The sequence below is a fragment of the Lynx canadensis genome, chromosome E2, assembly GCF_007474595.2.
Source record: "Lynx canadensis isolate LIC74 chromosome E2, mLynCan4.pri.v2, whole genome shotgun sequence".
Classification (NCBI taxonomy): Eukaryota; Metazoa; Chordata; class Mammalia; order Carnivora; family Felidae; genus Lynx; species Lynx canadensis.
Window position 1 is genome coordinate 6,555,691 of NC_044317.1, and position 22,684 is coordinate 6,578,374.

Sequence of the window (22,684 nt, forward strand, 5' to 3'; positions counted from 1 at the left end):
TGACAGCACACAGTACGACAGCAACGCGTTTCTGTGCCCGATTCTCCTGCTGCAGGCGACACTTGCCAATGAGAAACAGTGACACCCACCCCGCAGCCTGACCAGAGTGAGTTTCGAAGAGTCTGGGTGGTGGGGGGAGGTCATTTTTGACTACTGCAGTGACGGAGCGTCCCCCACAGGCACGCGGTGGGTGGAGACCAGGGACGTTCACCATTCCAGCATGATGGAAACAGCCTTCCCTTCCTCTCCTCTTTGAGACACAAAGCCCTCATCACCGGCTCACTCAGCCGGCACGCACTGACCACCACTACTGGCAAGGCAATGCTAAATAAGAGGGAATCGCTCAAAAGAAAGAAACACTTGTGACCGACAGGAGGTCGCTCATTCGCCGCAGACCGCTAGGCTCATGAGAGCAAGGACCGTGCGGTTTTTATCACTTCTGTATTCTTGCAGCCCCGCACACAGCCTGGCACGTAGTAGGTGCTCACAGAACCTGTGCTAATCCCTAAAACTTCCAAACTCCAGCTTTCAGGGTACCGCCCTGGTACCACCAGCCCACCTTCATCCAATCAAGTGACTCCAACCTCACCCCTCCCCCCCCCCGGGCCAGCTTGAAGGTGCCCAATCAGAGAACCATGACACCCAGCTCAAGCAGGGGCCAGGGGGACTGTCTACATCACAGGACTCGTCTTTTCTGCTGGACACCATCCTGGCAACCAACGTGAAGCCAAGAGATAGTATCCCAAGAACTGCAGGGGAGACGTAGACCCAGGCCTGTTGGCAGCCAGCTTCGCCTCTCGAGCATCTCCACTAGTCGCCAATTAACCCCACTTCTTGTGTTGGCACAAAGCATAGGAGAGTCACTCTGGCCGGAGCAGGCACGCGGTACATCCTCGGCAAATGGCCACGATAATGACCCCCGCTACCACCGCCATCCGCTCACCCAAGAAGGCATCAGTGACGGGGGAGAAGGAGGCAGCTCCAAATACCCAGGGGGCAGCCTGGCAGGGCAACCGCGGCACAGGGCCCAGGGCAACAGGAATGGAAGGAACAGAAGCAGCCTGGCCACACCAGGGCCCCTCCGTGCAGCTGGAAACCAGCGTCGCCCCGTGGCAACAGCTACCACTGCCTCCCGCTTTTCCCACGAAGGAACCTAAATCTTCAAGTGAAATTTCTCAGTATTTCACGTAACCGTGTAGGCGGAGAAAAACATCCATAGGCCCAGTGTGGGCCACGAGCCTCTTGCTTCAGACCTCGCAGCGAAAACAGCAGGCCGTGGACACGGAGGGGCCCAAGTCTGAAATTCTGCCTCAGCCCAGGACTAGGCTGTGTGGCTCTAGACAGGTTGCTCAACCTCTCTGGGCCTCCCATTTTCTTATTTGAAGTCAGGGACCTACCCCTCATGGGCTACAGCGAAAGACTCAATCAGAGGAAGTGCTCATGGCAGCCCAGTGTCTGGAACGTTAGTTAGGCCCTACGCTGAGAATACATCGTGGCAGGGGAGATGGAAGGACGGTATGAAATGGGTCTGAAACCCTCCCAACGCTGTCACTGGTGGAAACTGGAGGAATCCGGCGTCTTGGGGTGGAATTCAAGCAGAGAACCACCGTCCTATGGATGCTTGGTCCCTAAGGTCTTTCCACCGGCAGCGCTGGGTGGCGAGTGCAGATGGGAGGAAATCCTGTCTACACCATCACCGATCTGAGCCTGCCAGGGCTGTCTGGGTTCAAATCCCAGCTCCACCACCCTTCCTGCCTGCACGTTTCTGCAAGTTACTTATTCACCTCTCTGTGCCTCAGCGTCCTCCCGTGAAAAATAACGACCATAGTCCTCAAACTGCCGGAAGATGAAGTGAGTTAACGTAACACGTGCTACTCTCAAGAACACAGACCTGTGCCAGCACGCTGCAAGCTCCTGTGAGCACAGGCCGCTTTTGCTATCACTGCTGTCCTCCCCGCTGACCCTCTGGGAGCAGACGCAGAGGTAAACCGCCAGCCGCAGCACCCCCTTCGCTCTCCGCTCCTGTCCCTCCCGGAAGGCTGCAGCCCGCCCACTCACCTGAAGGTGATGGCGTAGGAGTCGGTACCTTCCCGCCTCCGGATCAGGAAGGCCCCGTCCCGGGGAACTCTCATCAGCATGTCCTCTGCTTCCCCGCGGCTCAGGCCATCATAGTACCACCTGTGGCACAGGAAGGGGACCAAGTGAGAGGGCCACGCACAGCGGAGGACGCAATGAGCTGTGAGGAGGCCTGGGATACGGCCCCAGAAGTCACGGTGGAAATTACACAGTGGGCCTCCCCGCCCCAAAACATCACTCAAAACAGCAATTTTTTCAAAGACCACCAACGTGTAGCTTGGGTAAAACATTCATAACGTAGGTCTGCTTGGAGCATGAGAGAATAAATGAACTGTACCCCCTCGCCCCCCACCCCCCATCAGCCTGACTCAGTGCCAGCATCAGTCACAGCAGAGAATCTCAGAAAAGTGGAGGCGGAGAACACAGGGAATTGAGTTTTCAAAAGGTCTGTTTGGTTGGTTGGTCTTTGGATGCTTTTAAAGATAAGAAAAAGCCAATTTGAATAGGCAATCTATATGAATATAGACCAAAGAAAGCAAGCTGCTGTAAGTTACAAGGCTTCTCAGAAATGTACATTTTAGCAGCCTTCTGCTTAAAAATATTTTTCTGGTTTTCAAAATTGGTTAACCCTTCAGAAAGCATAACTCCTATTCATTTTACTAGATTAAGAAAAAAAATGAAGGGAAAATCTTTACAATTACTTTTTTCTTGTGCACTTTCACAATGAACGGGAATGAGCTTTGACAAGCAAAGATTATCACCGGGCCAAAATTCACCTCTGAAAATCCAAGTCCAAGAGCTCAGGACTGTGAAGATAGTGGTATGGAGGCAGGGAAAGAGGCAGAGGGACGGAGAGAACAGGGCAAAAGTAAGGTGGAGTGGGGGTCTGCAACTGTGGCCATCCCGGGGAGATCCCGGGCACCCTGGTGAGGGGCCTCGTGGGAATTTGGGCCCCCGGCACGCCCACGAGCCTGGCTAATCTGATTCGCGAACATAACCCACAAGGGTGTCTGCACCCACTAAACCTGTGGGTGGACGCCTGAGCTCTACTGTCCCGACAGCATTGAGCACACATACGGCTTTGACTCGTGGGGGTTGGGGTTGGGCACGGGGTCGGTGAGCCGGAGCTCGAACTCGGCACAGCGCAGGTGCGTCTCACGGTAGTGCTGGATGAGGTCATAGATGCTGGTGAACATGATGTTGTCAGTCAGGAAGTACTTCATGGTCCCGCCCTCCATGACGGAGCGGATCCGGCAGTGCTGGACCCGGCCGGACCGCCTGCAAGGAGAAGGACAACTTCAGGGCCGAGGCCAGACTGACTGGCCGTTCCAGCACCCCGGGCGGCAACGAACACGGGGGGTGGAGGGGGTAGGGCCAGAACTGCGGCCAGGGACACTGAGGGGTAGACCCTGCATGTGGCCACTCAGGTCTCCCTGTGCTCTTAGGACATGCTTGGGCTTTAGCGCAGACTGGTCTTTTAGCCTGGATTCCAGAACATTCTACCTACTTCCTCTACCACTTTTACCTATAAGACTCCCACTCTGGAGCCAGATGGCCTAGGTATAAACCCTGATGCTGTCACTTATGTGCTAAGTGACCTTGAACAAGAGCCTTGTCCTCTCTGGGCCTCCACATTCTCCTCCTTATATGCTCAGTCCTCACTGAGCCATCCCGAGGACTGAATAAGCTCACGGACAAAATGTGCCTGGAATGCCGCCTGGCGTGCAGGTGTTAGCTATTGCTATTGTCAATACATTGTAATCATCTGTCCCCTTTGGGTCTCCGTTTACACAGTCCTTCTTTCAGGAAGTCTTCCCTGATTGTTCCCATGCCCAACATTACATCAGGTCCCTCTTGTACAGACTGTGGTAACATCTTGCCTTTTTCTCATTGCAGTTATCACAGTTATAGACCATCGATTCCTTTTTCATCGTGCATCTCCCCAACCAGACTCTAATCTCCATCAGGACAGGGACCCCCCCCCCCCCGGTCTGTCTGATGGCTGCACCTAGCAGGAAGCAAGCACTCCAGTGAGTGAGTTAATGAATGAAGTGAGTGAGTGAATGAGAAAGCTCATGACGGCACCATAAACCGCCTTTCGGGTCTCTATTTTAGGGACAAGGCAACAGAGACTCCAGGAGGCTGAGTGATGTGCCTAAAGCCACCTGCTTTAGGACCGGGAGTGGGGTGGGTGGGGGTGGCGTGAGTGAGACCACATCGTCTTAAGTGTCTTAAAATGTTGACGATATTTTGTTCATCGCGGATTTTTCATTACTTCAGATTTTTAAAAAACATTGCATTGAAATACTACTAATCTTTTTAAAAAGATTTTATTCTTAAATCATCTCTACGCCCGATGTGGGGCTCGAACTCACAACCCTGGGATCAAGAGTCACATTCTCCACTGACTGAGCCAACCGGGTGCCCCGAAATACCACTAATCTTGATTGCTAAGTTTTTTGGGCCTCACCTGCCTTGGCCCACCCCTGCCCTGCACAGCTCCCTAAGAGACGTCTGGGCTTCCAGGCCCTGCCTGAGCTCACACAGCAACCCACATGGCCCCCCATCTGGCCAGCTGTGAGGGGAAGGCGGTATGCACCTACCAGAAGGACAGGGTGTAGTCGTTGGGGAAGGTCTTGCTCTCCCGCACCAAGAAGGTCCCATCTTTGCCCCCCGTCTCGGCACAGTATTCCTGCAGCAGCTTCTCGGCATTTGTTCTCTTCTCCACCTTCTTGTGGAACCACTCCTCCCCAAAATGCAGCTCCGTGGGGGGTATATCCTGGGCCACAAAGGGAGGAGGAGTTTCTGAAAACTTGGACCCGAAAGACCCCCGGCATGGCCAGACTGGTCCCTCTGCACATGCTGACTCAGGGGACTGGCGAGCAGACAGGCTGGCATCAGCTTGCCCACCGCCCAAGAGGTCTGGGGAAATGGCTCTCATTGCCTTCCCTCTCCTGTCACCACTGGTGGTGGCTGCCTGGAGTCCTGAGACATGGGCTAAGGGGACCCCAGTACAGGTTTCAACTCTATTGCACAAGAAATCTGAAAGCCATAATGCCCTGGGAGCACCAAGGATGGCCAGCAGCCCAAGGACAGAGGGCAGGGAAGCTAGGAACCAGGCTGGGGGTGGGGCTGGACAGAACATCCCAATATCCTCCTGCCAAGAACACAGACAGGCCAATCAGGCCCTTCTGAGAGCAGGAAAAACCCTTGAACCTCATTGGTTGAGAACCTGGGCCAGCCAGCCAATCAGAGAAGAGCCAGGCAGCCTTGGTACCCAAAGAGGAAGCTGGTTAGGCTGAGGATGTCCAGGCCTGTGGGCCAGGGGAGAAGACCAGTTGGGGGGTCTCCCCTACCTGGGGCAGCTCCTCCTCTGCAGTCTGCTCAATGTCATCGCTGAACGACAGCTTGGCATCAGCGATGGCACAGTAGTGCCGGGTCCATTTCTAGAAGGGAAAACCAGCATTAGCTCTCGCCCTCGTTCTTGGCCCCATCCACTCTGGGGCCCAGAGCCCCTGCCCTGGGATGCGCCGTTCCCACTTTCATAGACGTTTGTGGTGGTTTCATGGAATTTGATCCCCTTCGAGACATTTCTTTTAAAACATCTATTGATTTTGGGGTTCCGTTGGCACTTTCAGGACTTTTTTATTCAGTGCGTCTAAGGGTAAGTACAACTTGGCATCAGATTTCTAGTTCGTATTTAATTTGAAGGCCATTACGAATGATGGGATTGTCTTTTGGGTCTCATGACTGTTTTTTTCCATTACACCCACTTTTTACGACTTTCAGGATTTCTCAGCCAGTTTGTCTAGAGGCTCTTCCACATCTGTGACTTAATTATTTTAACGTTAACAATTTTTAATATTTCTAGGATGTGAGAAGAGACATATCAAAACATACTCAAGTGCATTCGCATGTTAGGTTATGGGATGTGGGAAGTGGCCTTACACTCAAAATGCATTACTCTCACCAAAATAAGGTTTCCAGTGGGAGTGTCCCAGACGGAAGGATACTAAGGAGTTAGGACAAGTAAATGCACTGTTGCATCCTGCACTGAACCCTGGACCACAGAAAGGATGTCAGTGGGCAAACCGGTAAAACTGGAATAAGGTCCATGAATTAATTATTATTGTACCAATGTCCATTTCCTGCTTCCAATAATTATCCTCTAAGTTATGGAGAATGTTAGTATTTGGGGAAGCTAAGTGAAGAGTATGTAAAACATCCTTGTATATGTGTGTGTGTAAATACCCAGTACGTTAGGTGGAATATAAAATTATTTTGAAGTAAACCATTAAAAAAATAGGTCAAAATGCAAATAAGACAGGAATACTCTCAGAGTTCTCTAGTAGACCTCAGATGCACTCAAGGCTCTGAGAAGGAGTGCAAGGACACCCACCTGGTCAATGGAATCCCACATGTACAGTTCACCCTGTTGCTTGTGCTCATCTTTCTTATCTTCCACGTTGACATCCACGTCGCCTCGGGGGCCCAGCTTCTTATGCTGAGGGGAAAAAATACACATAGCCTATCTGCCTCGAGACCCAGGTTTGGAATCTCTGAGCCAATGAGCGTTCATTCACATCAGCCGGCCAGGAAGCATCTAGCTGCAGCATGCGCCTCAGGGCCTTTGCACTGCCTGGTCTCTCTGCCTGGCTCGTCTCTCACTTTAGCTCTGAGCTCAGTGTCACCTCCTCAGGTGCGCTTTCCTGGACCGTGTGGTCTACGCAGAGCCCCCGCTCTCCTTCCCCTCCCTGTCACCATCTGACCACTGGGAATTATTTTCCATACTCTTGGCCCTTTGTGTATCTTTATGCCTATCTTTGTCTTCTGTCTTTCCTGCTAAAATACAGGTCCCGTGAGGGCGGGACTTGGTTTTGAATCTCCTGTGGTAGCTCAGCAGGTACTAAGTGCTGGATAAACATTCAGTAGATCGGCGACACCACGTGCACCCCCCACCTTCTCCGGCACACAGAAGGAAGGCAGCAACAGCCAGTCCAGGGCCCGGGCTGTGCAGGGCAGAGGAGTGCACACTGGAGATGCAGATTTAAGACCTAAGCGCACACAGCACTCCTGCTGCTTTATCAGCTGTGTGACCCTGGGCAGGTGGCTGCACTTCTCTGAGCCAGTGCTCTCTGAAGACAGTGACTACAACCACCTTCATCCAGGTAAGTACTGATGCCCACCCAGGCAGGTACTTGGAAATCCCAGATTCTGGAGGAAGCTCAGGGCTGGGAACCAGACAGGGGCTTGAATTCAGAGCCTTACTAGCTGCGTGACCTCGGCTGTGTGACAACCTGTCTCGGTCTCAGTAACGTCCCCTGTGAAATGGGGATAATGACAGCCCCTGCTGGGTCCTGTAAGCCAGTGGGTGCGAAAGATACTTCTAAAAAGGTGAAACTTTTCAAAGTACCATAATCTCAGCTAAGCCACCTTTTCAACCTCAGTGTCCCCATCTGGAAAGTGACCCTGGGGCCTGGGATCACAGGGCTGTAGGAGACTGAAGAGTATTTCATGCCATGCCTCGCCCAGTACGTGACATACCAGGAACGCCTCACAAATGCTATTCCTCCCTCTTTCCTGAAACAGAAAGGAGTGAGCCACCAAGTCCCACGGGTAGGCAATGTGTGCTCTGAAAGGGGCCTTCAGGGCTCCACATCAGAAAACAAGAGCCAGGAAATCCCTGGGGACACACAGAGAGTGGTCCCAAGAAAGTGAAGCTATATAGAAATGCAGACTCGCAGACGGAGGCCTGAGAAGCCGTGGACCCTTCCCAGCCGAGCTCCCTTGGCCTCTAGTCCTGCCTTCCCTATGCTGGAAGCTTCCTTAAGTATCTCAGTGAAAAGCGCCCCAGGTCTTAGCCAGATCCTCTCAGATGCTGCTGCTTTTACACCGAGGGCACGGACATCCCTTCCTCTGCACGAACCTCGGCGAAAGCCCCCTCACACTGTTTGGTACCCCTCTGTTAACGCTTCTGTCTTCCCACTAGACTGCGACCTCCTGGCACACAGGCATCGTTCCCAGTTCCCAGTACATCTTGGTGGTCCAGCGACGATCTAGGAAATGTGCCACGTGTTTATGGAGGTTACTCCCACAACCTGAGGGCACGGCCTTCTCTCCGCCTGGTGAACACCTGTCCATCCTTCCATACGAACCTGCTGCTTGTCAACAAAATCCATCCCCCTCCTTCTGCCAAGGGCCATCCAGGTAGAGACCTCACATCCAGCATCCTTGGCAGGAGGTGTGGACATGTGACTAAATCCTCACACAGAGGACAGAACAGGCCGGACATACCTAACGGACATTCTGCTTGTTTGGCCGGAGTCGCGGACCCTGGACGTGCTCACACTGCCCCTCGTATGAGCTGGAGCTCAGGTAGGCCTACAACCCAGCACCAACCACACACAAGGACAGCACCCCAGGGCATAGCCTTCACCATTTCTGTGCCAGGGACCTCCTTCGAAGCCCGGGAAAGACTCTGAATCCCTTTCTCAGAATAGACATTTATAATACGTACAATTGCAAGAGACACTATACTGAAATACAGTTAAGATACTGAATATTTGTAATATAAATAGATGTACTTCTTTATTAATATCTTAAGATCTAGAGTCAAATCTATTAACTACCACAATTTCAAAGTAGTGATGAGCACAGCATTATTTTCAGATGTTTGCGACAACAGTAAACACGATATGAAAACATCTGTGATTTCTGCTGGTGACAAAGCCCCAAGTGGCTTGTTGGCAATATTTGTAATGAAAGGAAACCTTCTGTTTTACTTACAGGTTAATAAAAATAAAGAGGCAACATTTTTCCCCGAAGTTCACATGCTACCCCAACCCTAATTCTAACTGCAGATTCGCTGGGGGTCGATAGAACCCCAGCTGAAAACCAGTTTTCCCTGGGAGACTGGAGAACAAAAAGAGAATGCTGGGTCCCTGGAAAGCCTTCTGGGCCAGAGCTCAACCTTCTAGGACACTCTCCCTCAGCTTAGGAAGAAATGGTCCCTCCCGTGCTTTAAGCCGCTGTGTATCTGGTTTCTTTGTCCGAGGAATACAGATCCCCAAACATCACCCCTCTCCCCGGCACCCCTGCACTCTCAGACAAGGCTGGTCCCTCGTCTCTCCCCACAGCACTTGGCAAACCACCCTCTTCATCCCGTTAGCGCACGCAGCCTTTTGGGGCAACTGTCCACCTCCAGTCCATCTCACATGCTGGAATGGGAGCTCCCGAAGTCAAGAAGGGAGTCTGGGTCACTGCAACACCCCCGGCACAGAGACCTGACTCCGCCACGGGCGCGGTGGAGGTGTGCCCCAAGAACGAACGAACCACAGTTAATACTTACGTGGCACCTGCTACGGCCCAGGGGGCCAGTCCTAAGGACTGTGCGCACGTTTTCTCAGAGGATGCTCACCGCCAGCGCGGTAGGTTCTCTTACGAACCTCCCGAGACTGGTGAGGACACAGTGGCATCGAGAGGTTAAATGGCTTTGCCCAGCGTCACTCACAGAGACAGTAAGGGGAGCTGGTGGGAGCAGGAGCCTGTGCTCTGAGCCACGGGCTCTCCTGAGTGCACGACAGCAGCCGAGGTCACCTGCCTTGATGATGATCTTCTCCCGCAGCTGGCTGGGCGAGGGCAGCTGGTCAGCACCGGCCTCCGTGGGCTTCGTCAACAGCAGGTCGCCAAACACCTCCTTGAACACCCTGGCCATGTGGCGCTGTTGCTCCACACAGCAGTGCTCTTCGATGGACAGGATCACCGGGAAGCTGCGGGAGGCAGGAGCCAGCTCAGCTCAACAGGCTGGCGGGGAGTGGGGGGGCAGCAGAGGTCACTGGAGTCCCGGCCCTAGCCTCCTCCAGGCGCTAGAACCAGGGAGGGACTTGCACTTTGGGCCCGCAGGGGGCGCCAACACCCAGGTGAAGACACTGGCAGCGACCAGCCAGGATGGAGACCGGGCTGGCGGATGTGTATCTGTGCGCGTGTGTCGGGTGTGGGAGGGCGGGGGGGGGGGGGGGGGGGGGGGGGAGGGCAGGAAGGGGCGTCTGTCCACCTGTCCCTTAAAGATGAACCACCGGCAAATCAAGCCCACAAACCTTGAGGTGACAAAGGCATGGTCTTTGATGGCCTGCACGACGTCATCAAACTTGATCTTGGTGGTCCGCGTCCAGCCGTGGTAGATGATGGGCTTCCCATCGGGCCCGTCCCAGCAGTCCACTGAGGGAACAGACAGGCAGCCTCAACACCTGCCCGTCACTCTCCGCCTCGAGAGTCCACTGACGGCAGGCACGCTGCGGGGGGGGGGGGCAGCTGTGAGGTTGGCCGCGGCCCCCACGTGGCTCAGATCCTACGACACGGGGGGCCACACCCAAAAATTCCCTTCGGGGACCGGCAACGTGAGGACCCATGTTACCTGTGTGCATGCATTACCCGTGCAGTTACAGGAAGATCTGGGTGCAGTTACAGGAAGATTAAGGGTCTCTTTGTAGGGGTTTTGGGGTGGTTCAGTTGGTTAAGCACCTGACCCTTGATTTAGGCCAGGTCATGATCTCACGGTACCTGAGTTCAAGCCCTGCATCAGGCTCTGCACTGACAGGGCAGACCCTGATTGGGATTCTCTCTCTCCCAATCTCTCTCTTTCTTTTTTTATTTTTTATTTAAAAAAAATTTTTTTAATGTTTTTATTTATTTTTGAAGGATAGAGAGACTGAGCATGAGCAGGGGAGGAGCAGAGAGAGAGGGAGACACAGAATTTGAAGCAGGCTCCAGGCTCCGAGCTGTCAGCCCAGAGCCCGACGCGGGGCTCGAACCCACGAACTGGGAGATCATGACCTGAGCCGAAGTCGGACGCTCAGCCGACTGAGCCACCCACCAGGCGTCCCTCTCTCTCTCTCTTTCAAAGTAAATAAACTTCACTGGGACGCCTGGGTGGATGAATCGATTAAGCACGAGACTCTTGCTTTCGGCCCAGGTCACGATCTCCCAGTTTGTGGGACTGGGACTGTTCAGGTTCTGTGCTGACAGTGCAGACCTGCTTGGGATTCTCTCTCTACCCGCCCCCCCCCCCCGCCCCTCCCCCAGTAACGCTGTGTGTTTGTTTCTCTCTCAAAATAAAGTTAAACAAATGAACTTAAAAAAATAAATAAAGGTCCCTTTGTAATGCGACACATTTGTCCAAAAGAAACTAGTTTAAATGTTTCTTTTTAAAGAAGATATTTATAACGTGGGATTTTTTTTTTCTTATTTCACTTGGCTTGCTTTTTCTGCTAGTGGAAGTAATACTGGAGGAGACATTTATTTTTTTAAAGTTCTGGTAAAACATCCCAACAGAAAAGGTGAACAGCCCCTCTATTTTCAACCCCCAGAGGAAGTAGGAGCTGATAGTTTTTTTCACATTTGCTTTTTCCTGGAAGGCAGGGTGGTGTACACTTAGGCAACTGTCTACAGGAACAACTGCCATTAAAGTCTGATGCCACGGTGAGCGTCTGTGATAAAATCGGAGCCTAAGTCAGTTCTCTGTGCCCTTTCTCAGCCCAATGCACCTGCGGCCCAGTGGTGGTACAGTCAGGCCAGGGGGGTGAGGACTGAGAAAGGAGAAGCGGCTGGACGTCTCTAAGGGCCTGGATCATCTATGTCGGGGTGTCTGTGAGCAGCTATGAAAAGAACATCCAGGGTGGTACCCATGGCTGGGCCAGCTGCGAAACACAGAGGGCTCTAGCCTTCCTCCAAAAGCAGCTCAGAAGAGGGGGCGGGGCACCTGGGTGGCTCAGTCAGTTGAGCGTTCAACTTGGGCTCAGGTCATGATCTCATGGTTCGTGGGTTCAAGCCCCGCGTCGGGCTCCATACTGACAGCTCAGAGCCTGGAGCCTGCTTCCGATTCGGTGTCTCCCTCTCTCTCTGCCCCTCCCCAGCTCTGTCTCTCTCTCTCAAAAATAAATAATTGTTATAAAAATGAATTAAATAAAAAATAAAACAGCCCAGAAGGAAGCTGGAGGAGGAGAGGAGCATTAACAAAGCTTAGGTCCTGGCCTCCCCCAGCCCTGCCGCTGCATCAGATGCCCAAATCTGTTGCCCGAGGGTTTCTGACTCCAACCCAGCCAGGCTCAACACCACCCCTTGCCCTGGGGGGAAACCCTCTGGGGAAAGGTCCCTCCCTGGCTGTTGGAGGCCACATCCCCCACCCAGATGCTACGAGCACCTGGGCTCTCCCTTGGCCCGCCCCACTCATCCCCACGACTCAGGCTTTTCGGACAAGAAAGGCGACGAGCAGCCCCACGGCAGTTCAGCAGCAGCATCACCTGCACCAGGAAAAGGGCACTCACGCTCGATGCAGCGACAGCCCATGCGCAGGCAGCGGATGTATGCCTCCGTGGACGACTCACTCCGCAGCTGGTCACCGGTGAGGTACCTGAGGGACGGGAGGCGGCGGCCGGGTGGGGGCAGGCCCGCACCTCGGGGAGTCCTGGGGAACTTCTCAGCCCAGGTGCCCAACATCCTCAACTCTGTCTAGAAAGATCGGCGGTCGGGATCCGGGCCGGACACACGCAATCGTGTGGCCACACCAGTCACGAGCCTTAGACTCAGGCCACAATAGCAGGATGTGGACAGCAGCCACCTTGGCGATCCAAGGGAGGGGGCGAGGCTGTGTGTTCTTTGGAGAAGCACTCGGTCAAAGTGCATCAGGAATGAATCGCACATATGGCCGTCGATTCATACCCGCCCCCGCTATGGTGTCCACTAGGCCCTCAGTCCAATGCTGGGCCACTGTTTTCGTTTCAGGGCTCCAGGCCAAGCACAGATCTTCAACAACCACTGCTAGAACTCAGTAGACTTTGAATTATGTCCACCAAAAATGCCTATTTTGGGGTGCCTGGGTGGCTCAGTTGGTTAAGTGTCCAACTCCAGCTCAGGGTATGATCTCGTGGTTTGTGGGTTCATGCCCCATGTTGGGCTCTGTGCTGACAGCTCAGAACCTGGAACCTGCTTTGGATTCTGTGTCTCCCTCTCTGTCTCTGCCCCTCCCCCACCCATTTTTTTCTCTCTCTCTCTCTCTCTCAAAAACAAAATAAACATTTAAAAAATTTTAATAAAAAGCAGAGTTTTACGCACTGTCCTTCTCACCACACATCCACCCCCCACCCTTTTAAGAGTTCACGTTCCTTAACTATCCTCTGGATTTGGTAGAATTCAACACTCTAAGCCAATGGACATGGTGGGAAAGAGAGAACCATGCAATCATTTTGCCCCTGAAAAAGACTTTACCTTCCCAAAATGCCTTCTCTCTGACTCCTGTCTGCCACGACCCTTGGAAAGGTACCAACCTGTAGCTCTCATGATGCCCAGGCCCCAAGACTTTCACCTTCTCACCTTACAAGGCAGATTAAATATTGGAACTTCGGTGCAACATCCATTTCTTTCTTCCAGTCTACCCTCTCTTGCAATCAGGATAATCTTGCAAACATTGGAACGTGTTGCTCTCTGGCAGATTCCACTCAAACACAACTGCTGTCCTGCTCTCTTATCATTCACCCTCCTGGATTCTAGAGTCTCGTCTTAACAAACCCCGCTCCGTTCCTCCTGCCCCTGGACCTTTGAACATGCTGTTCCTCCTTGCCTCACCACCTCTTCGTCTCTCACCAACTCCTGTACATCCTTAAATCAAAGGAGGCCTTTTCCCCCTCCAAGGACATGAGGAGAGGGCTCCCTCTCTCTTCACTGCTGTATCCCCAGTGCCCAGCACAGGGTATAGACCCAGTCAGGACCAGTTCAATAACTAATTCAGTTGCTCTGCTGTGGCTACTAGGAGATGTCCAAACCGTGAAAACCAGCTTTGCCAACCTGCTTCTTAGGGCCACAGAGAAAACACGATTATTGCAAATATCAACTGGGAAACGGGGGGTGTGTTCCCATGTCCCTTCCAGAAGCTTGTGTATATTCCAGTCTGAGCAATGTGGCCCTGCACCCTGCCCGCTCCCACGCACTTCCAAGAGCAGGGCACCGGCACCCCACCATGCTGCCTTTGGCTGCGGGCCCACCACAGGCTCACCAAGAAACTCACGTGTTATGTGAGGAGGAGATCCAGTAATGGGACAAGGGGTTGTTCATGTCCTGTATGTCCACGACGTCGTACTTCTCGTCCCAGATGCTGTTCTCCCGCGAAAACAGGTACGTGAGGAACTAGGAGAGTCACAGAGACAAGATCATCACCCCGATGAGGGGGACCAACGGTGCCTGGATCTTTCCCGTCTATGCCAACAACAGAGAAATGGCGGCTCTGATACATCAACTCAGAGAAGATGGTCTCCAGGCCTCAGGTACCCAAGTATTGTTTTGTTTTTTTTTGTTTTCTTTATTAACTTTGAGAGGGAGAGAGGAAAAGACAGAGAGCAGAGGAGGGGCACAGTGGGAGGGAGAGAAGCCCAAGCAGGCTTTGTGCTGTCAGTGCAGAGCCTGACGTGGGGCTCAAACTCACGAACGAGTTCATGACCTGAGCCAAAATCAAGAGTCGGGACACTTAACTGACTGAGTCACCCAGACGCCCCTACCCAAGTTTGTAACGCAGGACGCTCAGACTTCGGCAGGATATATGGACACAGGTTTTCACTGACCTGTGTGGTATTTTCCTTTTTAATGTGTATCCTAAAATAGTTGATACGAAAAGAGTATATAGGCTTCCCACACAGAAGTTTTAAGGCATAATAATACCATGAACTTTTGTGAACCCAGCACCCAACCAGAGCCAAAAAACATCACCAGTATCCTAACATCTAGCAGGCAGGAAGTTTCCTCACCCCTTAAAAAAAAATCAGACTGGGGGTTAGTCAGTTGAGCGTCTGACTTCGGCTCAGGTCATGATCTCACAGTCCGTCAGTTCGAGCTCCGCGTCGGGCTCTGTGCGGACAGCTCAGAGCCTGGGGCCTGTTTCAGATTCTGTGTCTCCCTCTCTCTCTGCCCCTCCCCCGTTCATGCTGTGTCTCTCTCTGTCTCAAAAAATAAATAAACGTTAAAAAATAATTACAAACAAAATCAGATTGAGGGACATGGGTGCTACACTGTGCTGCCTGGGCACAAGCTTACACGAGGCAGGAGCGCCCCCCCCCTCCCCGTCCCACCCTCCTCTCCGTCCATCCCCTGCTGCTTCACACGGGGCAGGGGGCCGGTGCAGAAGCCCCATCGACCTTCGAATCTCCTGGCCGTGCTTAGGTTGTTAGCCACAGGCCGGCGGCAGATGCCCTCTAGCGGAAGAAGCAAAGAACCCACCCAAGCTCCACAGCCAAATGGACGAGGATGAGCACAACAGAAGGCTAGAATTCAGAACCTAGAAGAAAAGCAGCTCTCACAGCCAAGCCCTTCAAGGGAAGAGAACCGGAAAAAAGGAACATCGGACGTCACAGACATCAATCGAAGAGGCCCAGCCACATTGACGGGAAGCCCACTCACCTCATCAACAAACAAGAAGGGCTCGGCGGTCTCCCTCAGGGTGTCATCGATAAACTTTGTCATCCGCTCGCGGACTTTGTTCAGATCCTGAGCCCAAACCTCCTTGGAATGAGAACGAGAGCAAGAAGTCGTCAGAAAGGGGAATGGCAAAATTCTTCATCTCTCAGGATCCAGTTTCCATCAGAGACCAAAACACCAACCTGTTCTGAACACGTATGCGATCAACGCCTGCATATCACACGTTACTCTGTGCCTGGCCAGCATTCTTTGTAAAGGACCAGAGGGTAAATTTTAGGCTTTGGGTCACAACCACTCAAGTCTGCTACTGTACTGAAAAAGGAGCCATAGACAATACATACATAAATGGCCATGGCTGCGTTCCAATAAAACTTTATTTACAAAAACGAGTGGTGGGCCAGATGTGGCCCATGGGCCATACTTTGCCGACTCCTGCCCTGTGCTAGCCCTTTACATTTATTAGCCTGAAGAGGCTGGGAGCATAGTTATGTCAGACTGCCAGGGTTGGTCACTTGGCTGACCCTGGCAAGTTACATGCCCCTTCCGTGTCTCATTTATTACATGAGAATAACACCTATGCACAGACTTTCTGTCAGAGACTGTAGGAAATAAGGCTATGTGCTTAACATAGCATCTGGTACATAGAAAGTGCTCTGATCTGGGGCACGAGGGTGGCTCAGTCGGTTAAGCATCCAACTTCAGCTCAGGTCATGATCTCATGGTTCGGGAGTTCGAGCCCCACTTCGGGCTCTGTGCTGACACCTCAGAGCCTGGAGTTTGCTTTGGATTCTGTGTCTCCCTCTCTCTCTGCCCCTCCGCTGCTCACGCTCTGTCTCTCTCAACAATAAACAAACATTAGAAGGTGCTCCGATCCTGGCAGCTTGTGCGAACAACTGTCTGCCTCCTGGGGTCACCTCAGTCCATGCAACTCCGCACCTCATTCGTTGCCACTGTCATTTAAAAGCCGAGGAAACAGAGGCTCAGGATGTCACGTGACAACCCCAAGTTCACATAGCTGGTAAGCCGCAGAGTGGAGGTTCCAAATCAACTGACCTAGAATATGTCCTCTTTTCAAAGAGTCCGCCAAGTAACGCTTCTCAGATGTTGATGATGTCTGAAATATACCTTCAGCTGTTCGAAAACAGCTTCTACCACTTAGAAATTCGGAAGCCCACGGGGCACCTGGGTAGCTCAGTCGGTTAAGTGTCCGACTTCGGCTTGGGTCGTGATCTCACAGTTTGTGAGTTCGAGCCCCACATCGGGCTCTGGGCTGACCACTTAGAGCCTGGAGCCTGCTTCAAATTCTATGTCTGCCTCTCTCTCTCTGCTCCTCCCCTGCTCATGCTCTCTCTCTCCTTCAAAAATAAATAAAAACATTAAAAAAAAGAAATTCAGAAGCCCATTAGAAAAAGAACACGTGGTATTAAGTAACTGTACTGTTTTCCTCTCTAATCCCTAGAAGCCCAGATACTCATAGGCAAAAAAGATGCACAAAAAGACAAAACATGACATAGTTTCAACTGTGACTAATGCTTTATGGCTTCTGAATATGCTAAAACCTCTACCTTTAAGGATAATAAAAGCAAATGCGCCACCAGATGTGTGTGTGGTTGGATGGGAAGGGTCAGACCGGGAAGTCTGAAAGAAGCAAAAGGCAAGGGCAGATGCAAATAAGGTGGTAAAGAGATGGCCCTGTTGGCACGTGGGTGGCTGACCAACAATGAACCTTACTGTGCATGTTTGCAAATCTACTTGGATAGGGACACAAAGTAGCTGGGAGGCTGGGAGCGGCCGGCTCATCCACACACGCGGCGCTACGATCTTTGAATACTGGAACATAAAACTCAAATCATAGGGATACTTAATGCAAACGCCTCACCAGACCTAGGTGCCCCCCCCCAAAGGCCAGGGGCTTCCTCGTTGCTTCTCCTACAAAGCTTTTGCATTTACTAAAAGGCACAGGGGCTGAGCCAGCTTAACGTGGAACTAGCCTGGCTGTGAATAACATCTTCAGCATAAAGGAGGATAAAATACCAACATTCCGCGAGTTAAAAATAAATAAAAATGTATCTATGTGGGGTGGGGTGGGGTGCTAGGCAGCTACGATCATGAAAACGAGAAGCACGACAGAGGAAATGGGGATGAGAGTCTCAGCACTGGGCACGGACTGTATGGCCAGGCTCTGCGTTAAACCTTTTTCACAGAGCGGCTCGTTTTAAACTCATGCAGCCCCAGAAGGTACATACATTTACTCTCCATGTTATGTGAGTGGAGAAGCTGAGGCTTTGAGTCATTAAATAACTTGCCCCCCAACAGTGAGCCCGAGACCGACCCAGGCACATCACTTCTGGAGTCTTCCTTTTGACCCCCTCCCCCTGCCCCCAACCTGTTCGACAGTGGCACCCATCCCCCACCCGACAGGGCTGGCCTGTGGCACATGTAACCAGTCCTCTGGTGGGAATTTAGGTTAGTTCCAGGCCTTCACTCCTATTAAGAACTCTGCCATTGCTTCTGTAGGGTGAGTTCCTAGGAGGGCAGTTATTTAACTGAGGTATATAAAACTTTTCTTCCAAGTTTTCATTTTAATCGCATATTGCCCAAGTGCTCCCTAAAAACCTTGCACGGATCTGCACACCCAACGGGGCCTCCGTGAGTATTCCGTGGGTGAGCACCCAGCACCCTAAACAAATGTCCCTGATGAGCAGCCCTGCTTCCTGCCAGCATCGCACAGAGCCAAGCACACGGGACTTAAGGGTCTGCAAGACTGACGGCTCAGTGTCCCCATTCTTGACATCAGGGGCCCCCTGGGTTCTAACTCCCCACTTGGGGAGAGAGATCTCCTGCGCTATGCTCCTGACCCACAGCCCTGATCTCCGAGGGGCCGGTGTGGGTGTCGTAAAATTAAGCAGCACAAGCTGGTGAATTCTAGGGGATCAGGCTACTCGTCCCCAGGGATCTGGCCTCAACGGCTTCCCACCAAACTGAGTAGTTAGGGCGAAAAAGAAAACCACGTGCCTCTCTCTGCTTTACGACGCTGGTGGCACAGACCCAGCATGTAAGGTGCCCAGAGAATGCACGTGCCCCTTCGCTGCACCCCACCGCACAGCTGCAGGCTCAGGTGCTCTCCTTGAACCTGCACGGGGAAGGGTGTCACCCTTTATCAGGCGCCACCACAGCTGCCCCCTTTGCCTGGGCTTCCGTGTGGCTGGCGTTGCCCCCGGTTGTGTGTCTCTGTCCATTGCTCTACATTCAGTGAAATCTGAACATGGGAGATACGCTGGGTGACATTAACGAGTTTAGTGTGGATTGTCGAACAGGATTGCTGTGGTCATGTTTTGTGGAAAAAAAAAAAGTCCGTATCTGTAAGAGAGATGCACTGAAGCATTTACAAAGGAAATAATACACAGCCTGGGGTTTGCTTTAGATTATTCCACTAAAGAAATGAAGAAGAAGGGGAGGAGAGGGGAGGCACGTGGGTGTGGAGGTGGAGGGCAGGAGAAATAAAATTGGGGAAACGTTCGTAACTTCTTAATCTGAGTGATGGATACGCGGTGGCTCGTGATGCCTATCTGTCTACTCTTGCACATGTCTGAGATGTTTTGGAGTAAAAAGTTTCTTGAGAAGCCAAGGAACTGGAATGCTATGAACCTGAAACGGCTCTAAAAAATAAAGTCGATTAAAATACCAAAACCAAAAAATTAAGGAGGAAGCAAAGACAACTCCAGGGACAGATGTAAAAAATCTTAAGTATCTACACAAAAATGCATGTATACGTACATACAAAGATCACTGCAATCTTCTCTGACCCCACGATTCTGGAAAGTAGGGCTCCCATCCCTACTTAGAGAGGAAACCGGGGAACAGAAAGGTCAAACCACCTGCCCAAGGTCACACAGCTAGTAAGAGGATCTCACGTTTCTCTCTGTCGAACTGTTTTTCCAACCACAGCACTACTGACATTTGGGGTTGGGTGACCTGTGCATTTCAGGATGTCAGGCAGTATCTCTGGCTTCTACCCACGAGGTACCAGCAGCCCTCCCACTTGTGGCAACCAAAACCGTCTCCAGACATGCCCGCAACCCCCCGTTTGGTGCAATGACTCTGGTGGAAAACTACTGCCCGACACAAAAGCCCTTCACTCTGCCACCAGCACTTCCCCATGTGTCATTTGTTTAAGGACGGCTGTGCTGTTTTATCCCCCAGAGGACCCGGCAGGCTCATCCGCCCGGTCAACATCTTCCCATCGCTCAGGGAAGGCTTCCAGGAAAAGGCCACGTGTGATGAGCTAGGAGAGGGAGCGGAAGCCCGCTAGGTGGGAACAGACGGGGCACCCACCTGCCTCGGACTACTCTCACTCCCCCCTTCTGGATTTGTGCCTTGGAAAGGGGCCAACATGAGGCGGTTCTCCTTCCAGAGTCTAAGACACCAGAGCGGCATCGGACGGGAGCACCAGTGTGTCACGACAACCGCCGGCCGGGTGGCAGGTGGTGAGAAGATGAGAACCCGGCCCAGGCAGCTCCTCCAGCTCCCCCAGCCCTGGCCTGCCCTCACCTGCTGTTCGTGTAGGAGAAACCGCTGGAAGTCGTGCAGGTAAACAGCGGAGGCATCCGGCCGGTCGGTGTTGCTGCCCTCGGGGAAAGGGAGGGTGTTTAGAGAGGACACGATCGACAGAGGCTGTGCACCGGGCAGCCTGCCACCAGGCACCCTGTGAGTCCCTCCAGGGAGCTGGGTGGCAGGCTGGCCAACGGGGAAACGAGGGGCCAGCGCACAGGGAGAGGCCCAAATCCAGACCCGGAGGACGCAACAGCTGACGGAGTCCCAGAGAAGGAGGAGGGGCTCGCCAGGACGTGCAAAGGGTCTCAGACAAGGGGAACCATATATCCCAAGTCCTAAGGAAAAAGAGAAGGGGGGCAAGGGGCAGGGGGTGGAGGGAGAGAGCAGTGGGGGAGGGGGGCAGACCTGAACCGCACAGCAAATGCTTGGGTCGGGCTGGATGTGGACAGCATTTGGGGCGGAGCTTATGCTGGAGAAGCGAACAGGGCCCCATCAAAGGGTCTCCTCGGAAGCCACAATCCAGTTTGCTGAGCCACTCAGGGCTCCCAAGCAGCAGTGGGGGTCAGCTGAAGCCCCCCAGGTTCTGGGAGGGTGGGGGGAATCAGCCTGAAGACCCAAGACACAGGCTTTGGAGCAGATGAAGGCCTACTGTTGGGAGAATTTTCCGTTTGAGAGGAGAGAACCTTTCGCCCTGCATACAGGGAGACCCCACCTCAGCCGGCAGCCTGCTGACAGATGGCCTCATGGAGAGGACGTTCGGGGCCACTGAAAAAGTGGGACCTCACTGGACTGGCAGAGCAACCCTGGCTTCTGTGGAAAGTGCATTCTGTAGAACAGAGCTTTAAGGGGAAATCTATACTTTACCCCTAGAATCTGCAAGGTGTCTATGTGGGGGGGGAGGGAAGCGGGGGTGTCTTTTAAAGCACAGGCGATAAAACACACTTTAAACTGTTGCCTTTACTGAACTCACTTAGAATCCAAAAGTCTATCGTCATTCTCTAATTGCGAATGTACTTCCAATCTTCTTTGCTAACGACCCTCATGGTCTAACCCTCATTTTTTCCTTAAAATACTACATGAACATCAGATTTGTTTTGGGGTGCCTGGGTGGCTCAGTCAGTTAAACATCTGTTTTGATTTCGGCTCAGGTCATGACCTCACGGTCCTGAGACTGAGCCACGAGTTGGGCTCTATGCTGAGTGTGGAATGTGCTGGGGATTCTCTCCCTCCCTCTCTCTCTCTCTGCCCCTCCCCCACTCATGCACATGCGCTCTCTCCAAATAAAAAATTAAACATTTTTTTAAAAACCAGGTTGATGGGGGGTGGGAGGGAGGGGAGGGGAGGTTATGGGCATTGAAGAGGGCATCTTTTGGGATGACCACTGGGTGTTGTATGGAAACTAATTTGACAATAAATTTCATATAATAAAAAAGAAAACAAACAAAAACCCAGACGTTGCCCTTTCCCTGCCGCCGCTGACTCTCGCGGAGGCGGAGGCTCGGGTGCGGTCAAGATTCCGCTCCATCCGTAACCCACCGCGATGGCCGAGGAAGGCATTGCTGCTGGGGTGTAACGGACGTTAATACTGCTTGACAAGAGGTGCTGAAGACCGCCCTCATCCCCGATGGCGTAGCACGTGGCATTCGCGAAGCTGCCAAAGCCCTAGACAAGCGCCAAGCCCATCTTTGTGTGCTGGCATCCAACTGTGATGAGCCTATGTATGTCAAGTTGGTGGAGGCCCTTTGTGCTGAGCACCAGATCAACCTAATTAAGGTTGATGACAACAAGAAACGAGGGGAATGGGTCGGCCTCTGTAAGACTGACAGCGAGGGAAAACCCCGTAAAGTGGTTGGTTGCAGTTGTGTGGTGGTTAAGGACTATGGCAAAGAGCCTCAGGCCAAGGATGTCATTGAGGAATGCTTCAAATGCGAGAAATGAACAAATGAACTTGACTCTTGTTCCCCCCAAAAAAACAAACAAAACAAAAAAAAAAAAAACCACAAAAAATAAATAAATAAAAACCAGATGTTTCATATATACTGTGCAGTCTTGAGGTTTCTGGTTTAGAAAGGAACAGGGGTCAGTTGCCAGAGTGTCCTCATCAGTGAGGGCTGGTTCTGAAAAGCAGTCCTAGATCAGCGTGCCACAAATCATTCTAGGTGCTGTTAACTCCGTGGCCAACATTTCATAATCAGAGAACATTTCATAAATCCCCACTTGGGGAATGAGGAAGAATGGTAAAGGTCCTGACAAGTCCTGCAGCACTTACATTTTAATAATACCATTATCACTATTTATGAGCCCTTGGCCATCCCACACACCACAGAAAGCACTTTATATGCTTCAACTCGTTTTAATTCACTTAAATCTGCTTAACCAGGCATTTCCAAAACTCATTTCTGGGAGAGCAGGTCCTAAAGCATACAGGGTTCTCGGCAGAACCTGCTGGCCCACCCTCCCACCACTCCACAGACCCTGCTGTTGTTCACGTTTATCCATGCCACGGGCTCAGGACAGCCAATTTCCCAATGACAGACTTTGCCCCTGTGGAGATCAGCGCGTGCCCACAGAGGTGCCCCCCCCACCTTGGAGCCAG

At 52.3% G+C, this 22,684-nt stretch overlaps 2 protein-coding genes across 9 annotated transcripts in view; one reads left to right on the top strand and one right to left on the bottom strand.

Moving 5' to 3' along the window:
* The window catches only part of PLCG2 (phospholipase C gamma 2), a 152,481-nt gene that overhangs the window by 46,104 nt on the left and 83,693 nt on the right, over nt 1–22,684 (bottom strand). For all 8 annotated transcript variants that reach the window (XM_030297197.1, XM_030297198.1, XM_030297194.1 and 5 more), the window contains 11 exons: nt 20,086–20,158; nt 15,517–15,618; nt 14,135–14,253; nt 12,399–12,484; nt 10,173–10,293; nt 9,677–9,845; nt 6,476–6,580; nt 5,433–5,522; nt 4,680–4,855; nt 3,154–3,354; nt 2,059–2,178 (listed from right to left, as the gene is read on the bottom strand). In XM_030297197.1, the coding sequence (XP_030153057.1) occupies nt 2,059–2,178; nt 3,154–3,354; nt 4,680–4,855; nt 5,433–5,522; nt 6,476–6,580; nt 9,677–9,845; nt 10,173–10,293; nt 12,399–12,484; nt 14,135–14,253; nt 15,517–15,618; nt 20,086–20,158 (1,362 nt within the window). The remainder of the gene's footprint in view (nt 1–2,058; nt 2,179–3,153; nt 3,355–4,679; nt 4,856–5,432; nt 5,523–6,475; nt 6,581–9,676; nt 9,846–10,172; nt 10,294–12,398; nt 12,485–14,134; nt 14,254–15,516; nt 15,619–20,085; nt 20,159–22,684) is intronic.
* LOC115502043 (40S ribosomal protein S12-like) lies at nt 8,440–22,044 on the top strand. Its single transcript, XM_032591510.1, is given in 3 exon segments — nt 8,440–8,451; nt 21,541–21,650; nt 21,653–22,044. Coding segments are annotated over 2 exon segments (396 nt in total). The 5' UTR covers nt 8,440–8,451; nt 21,541–21,628; the 3' UTR covers nt 22,027–22,044.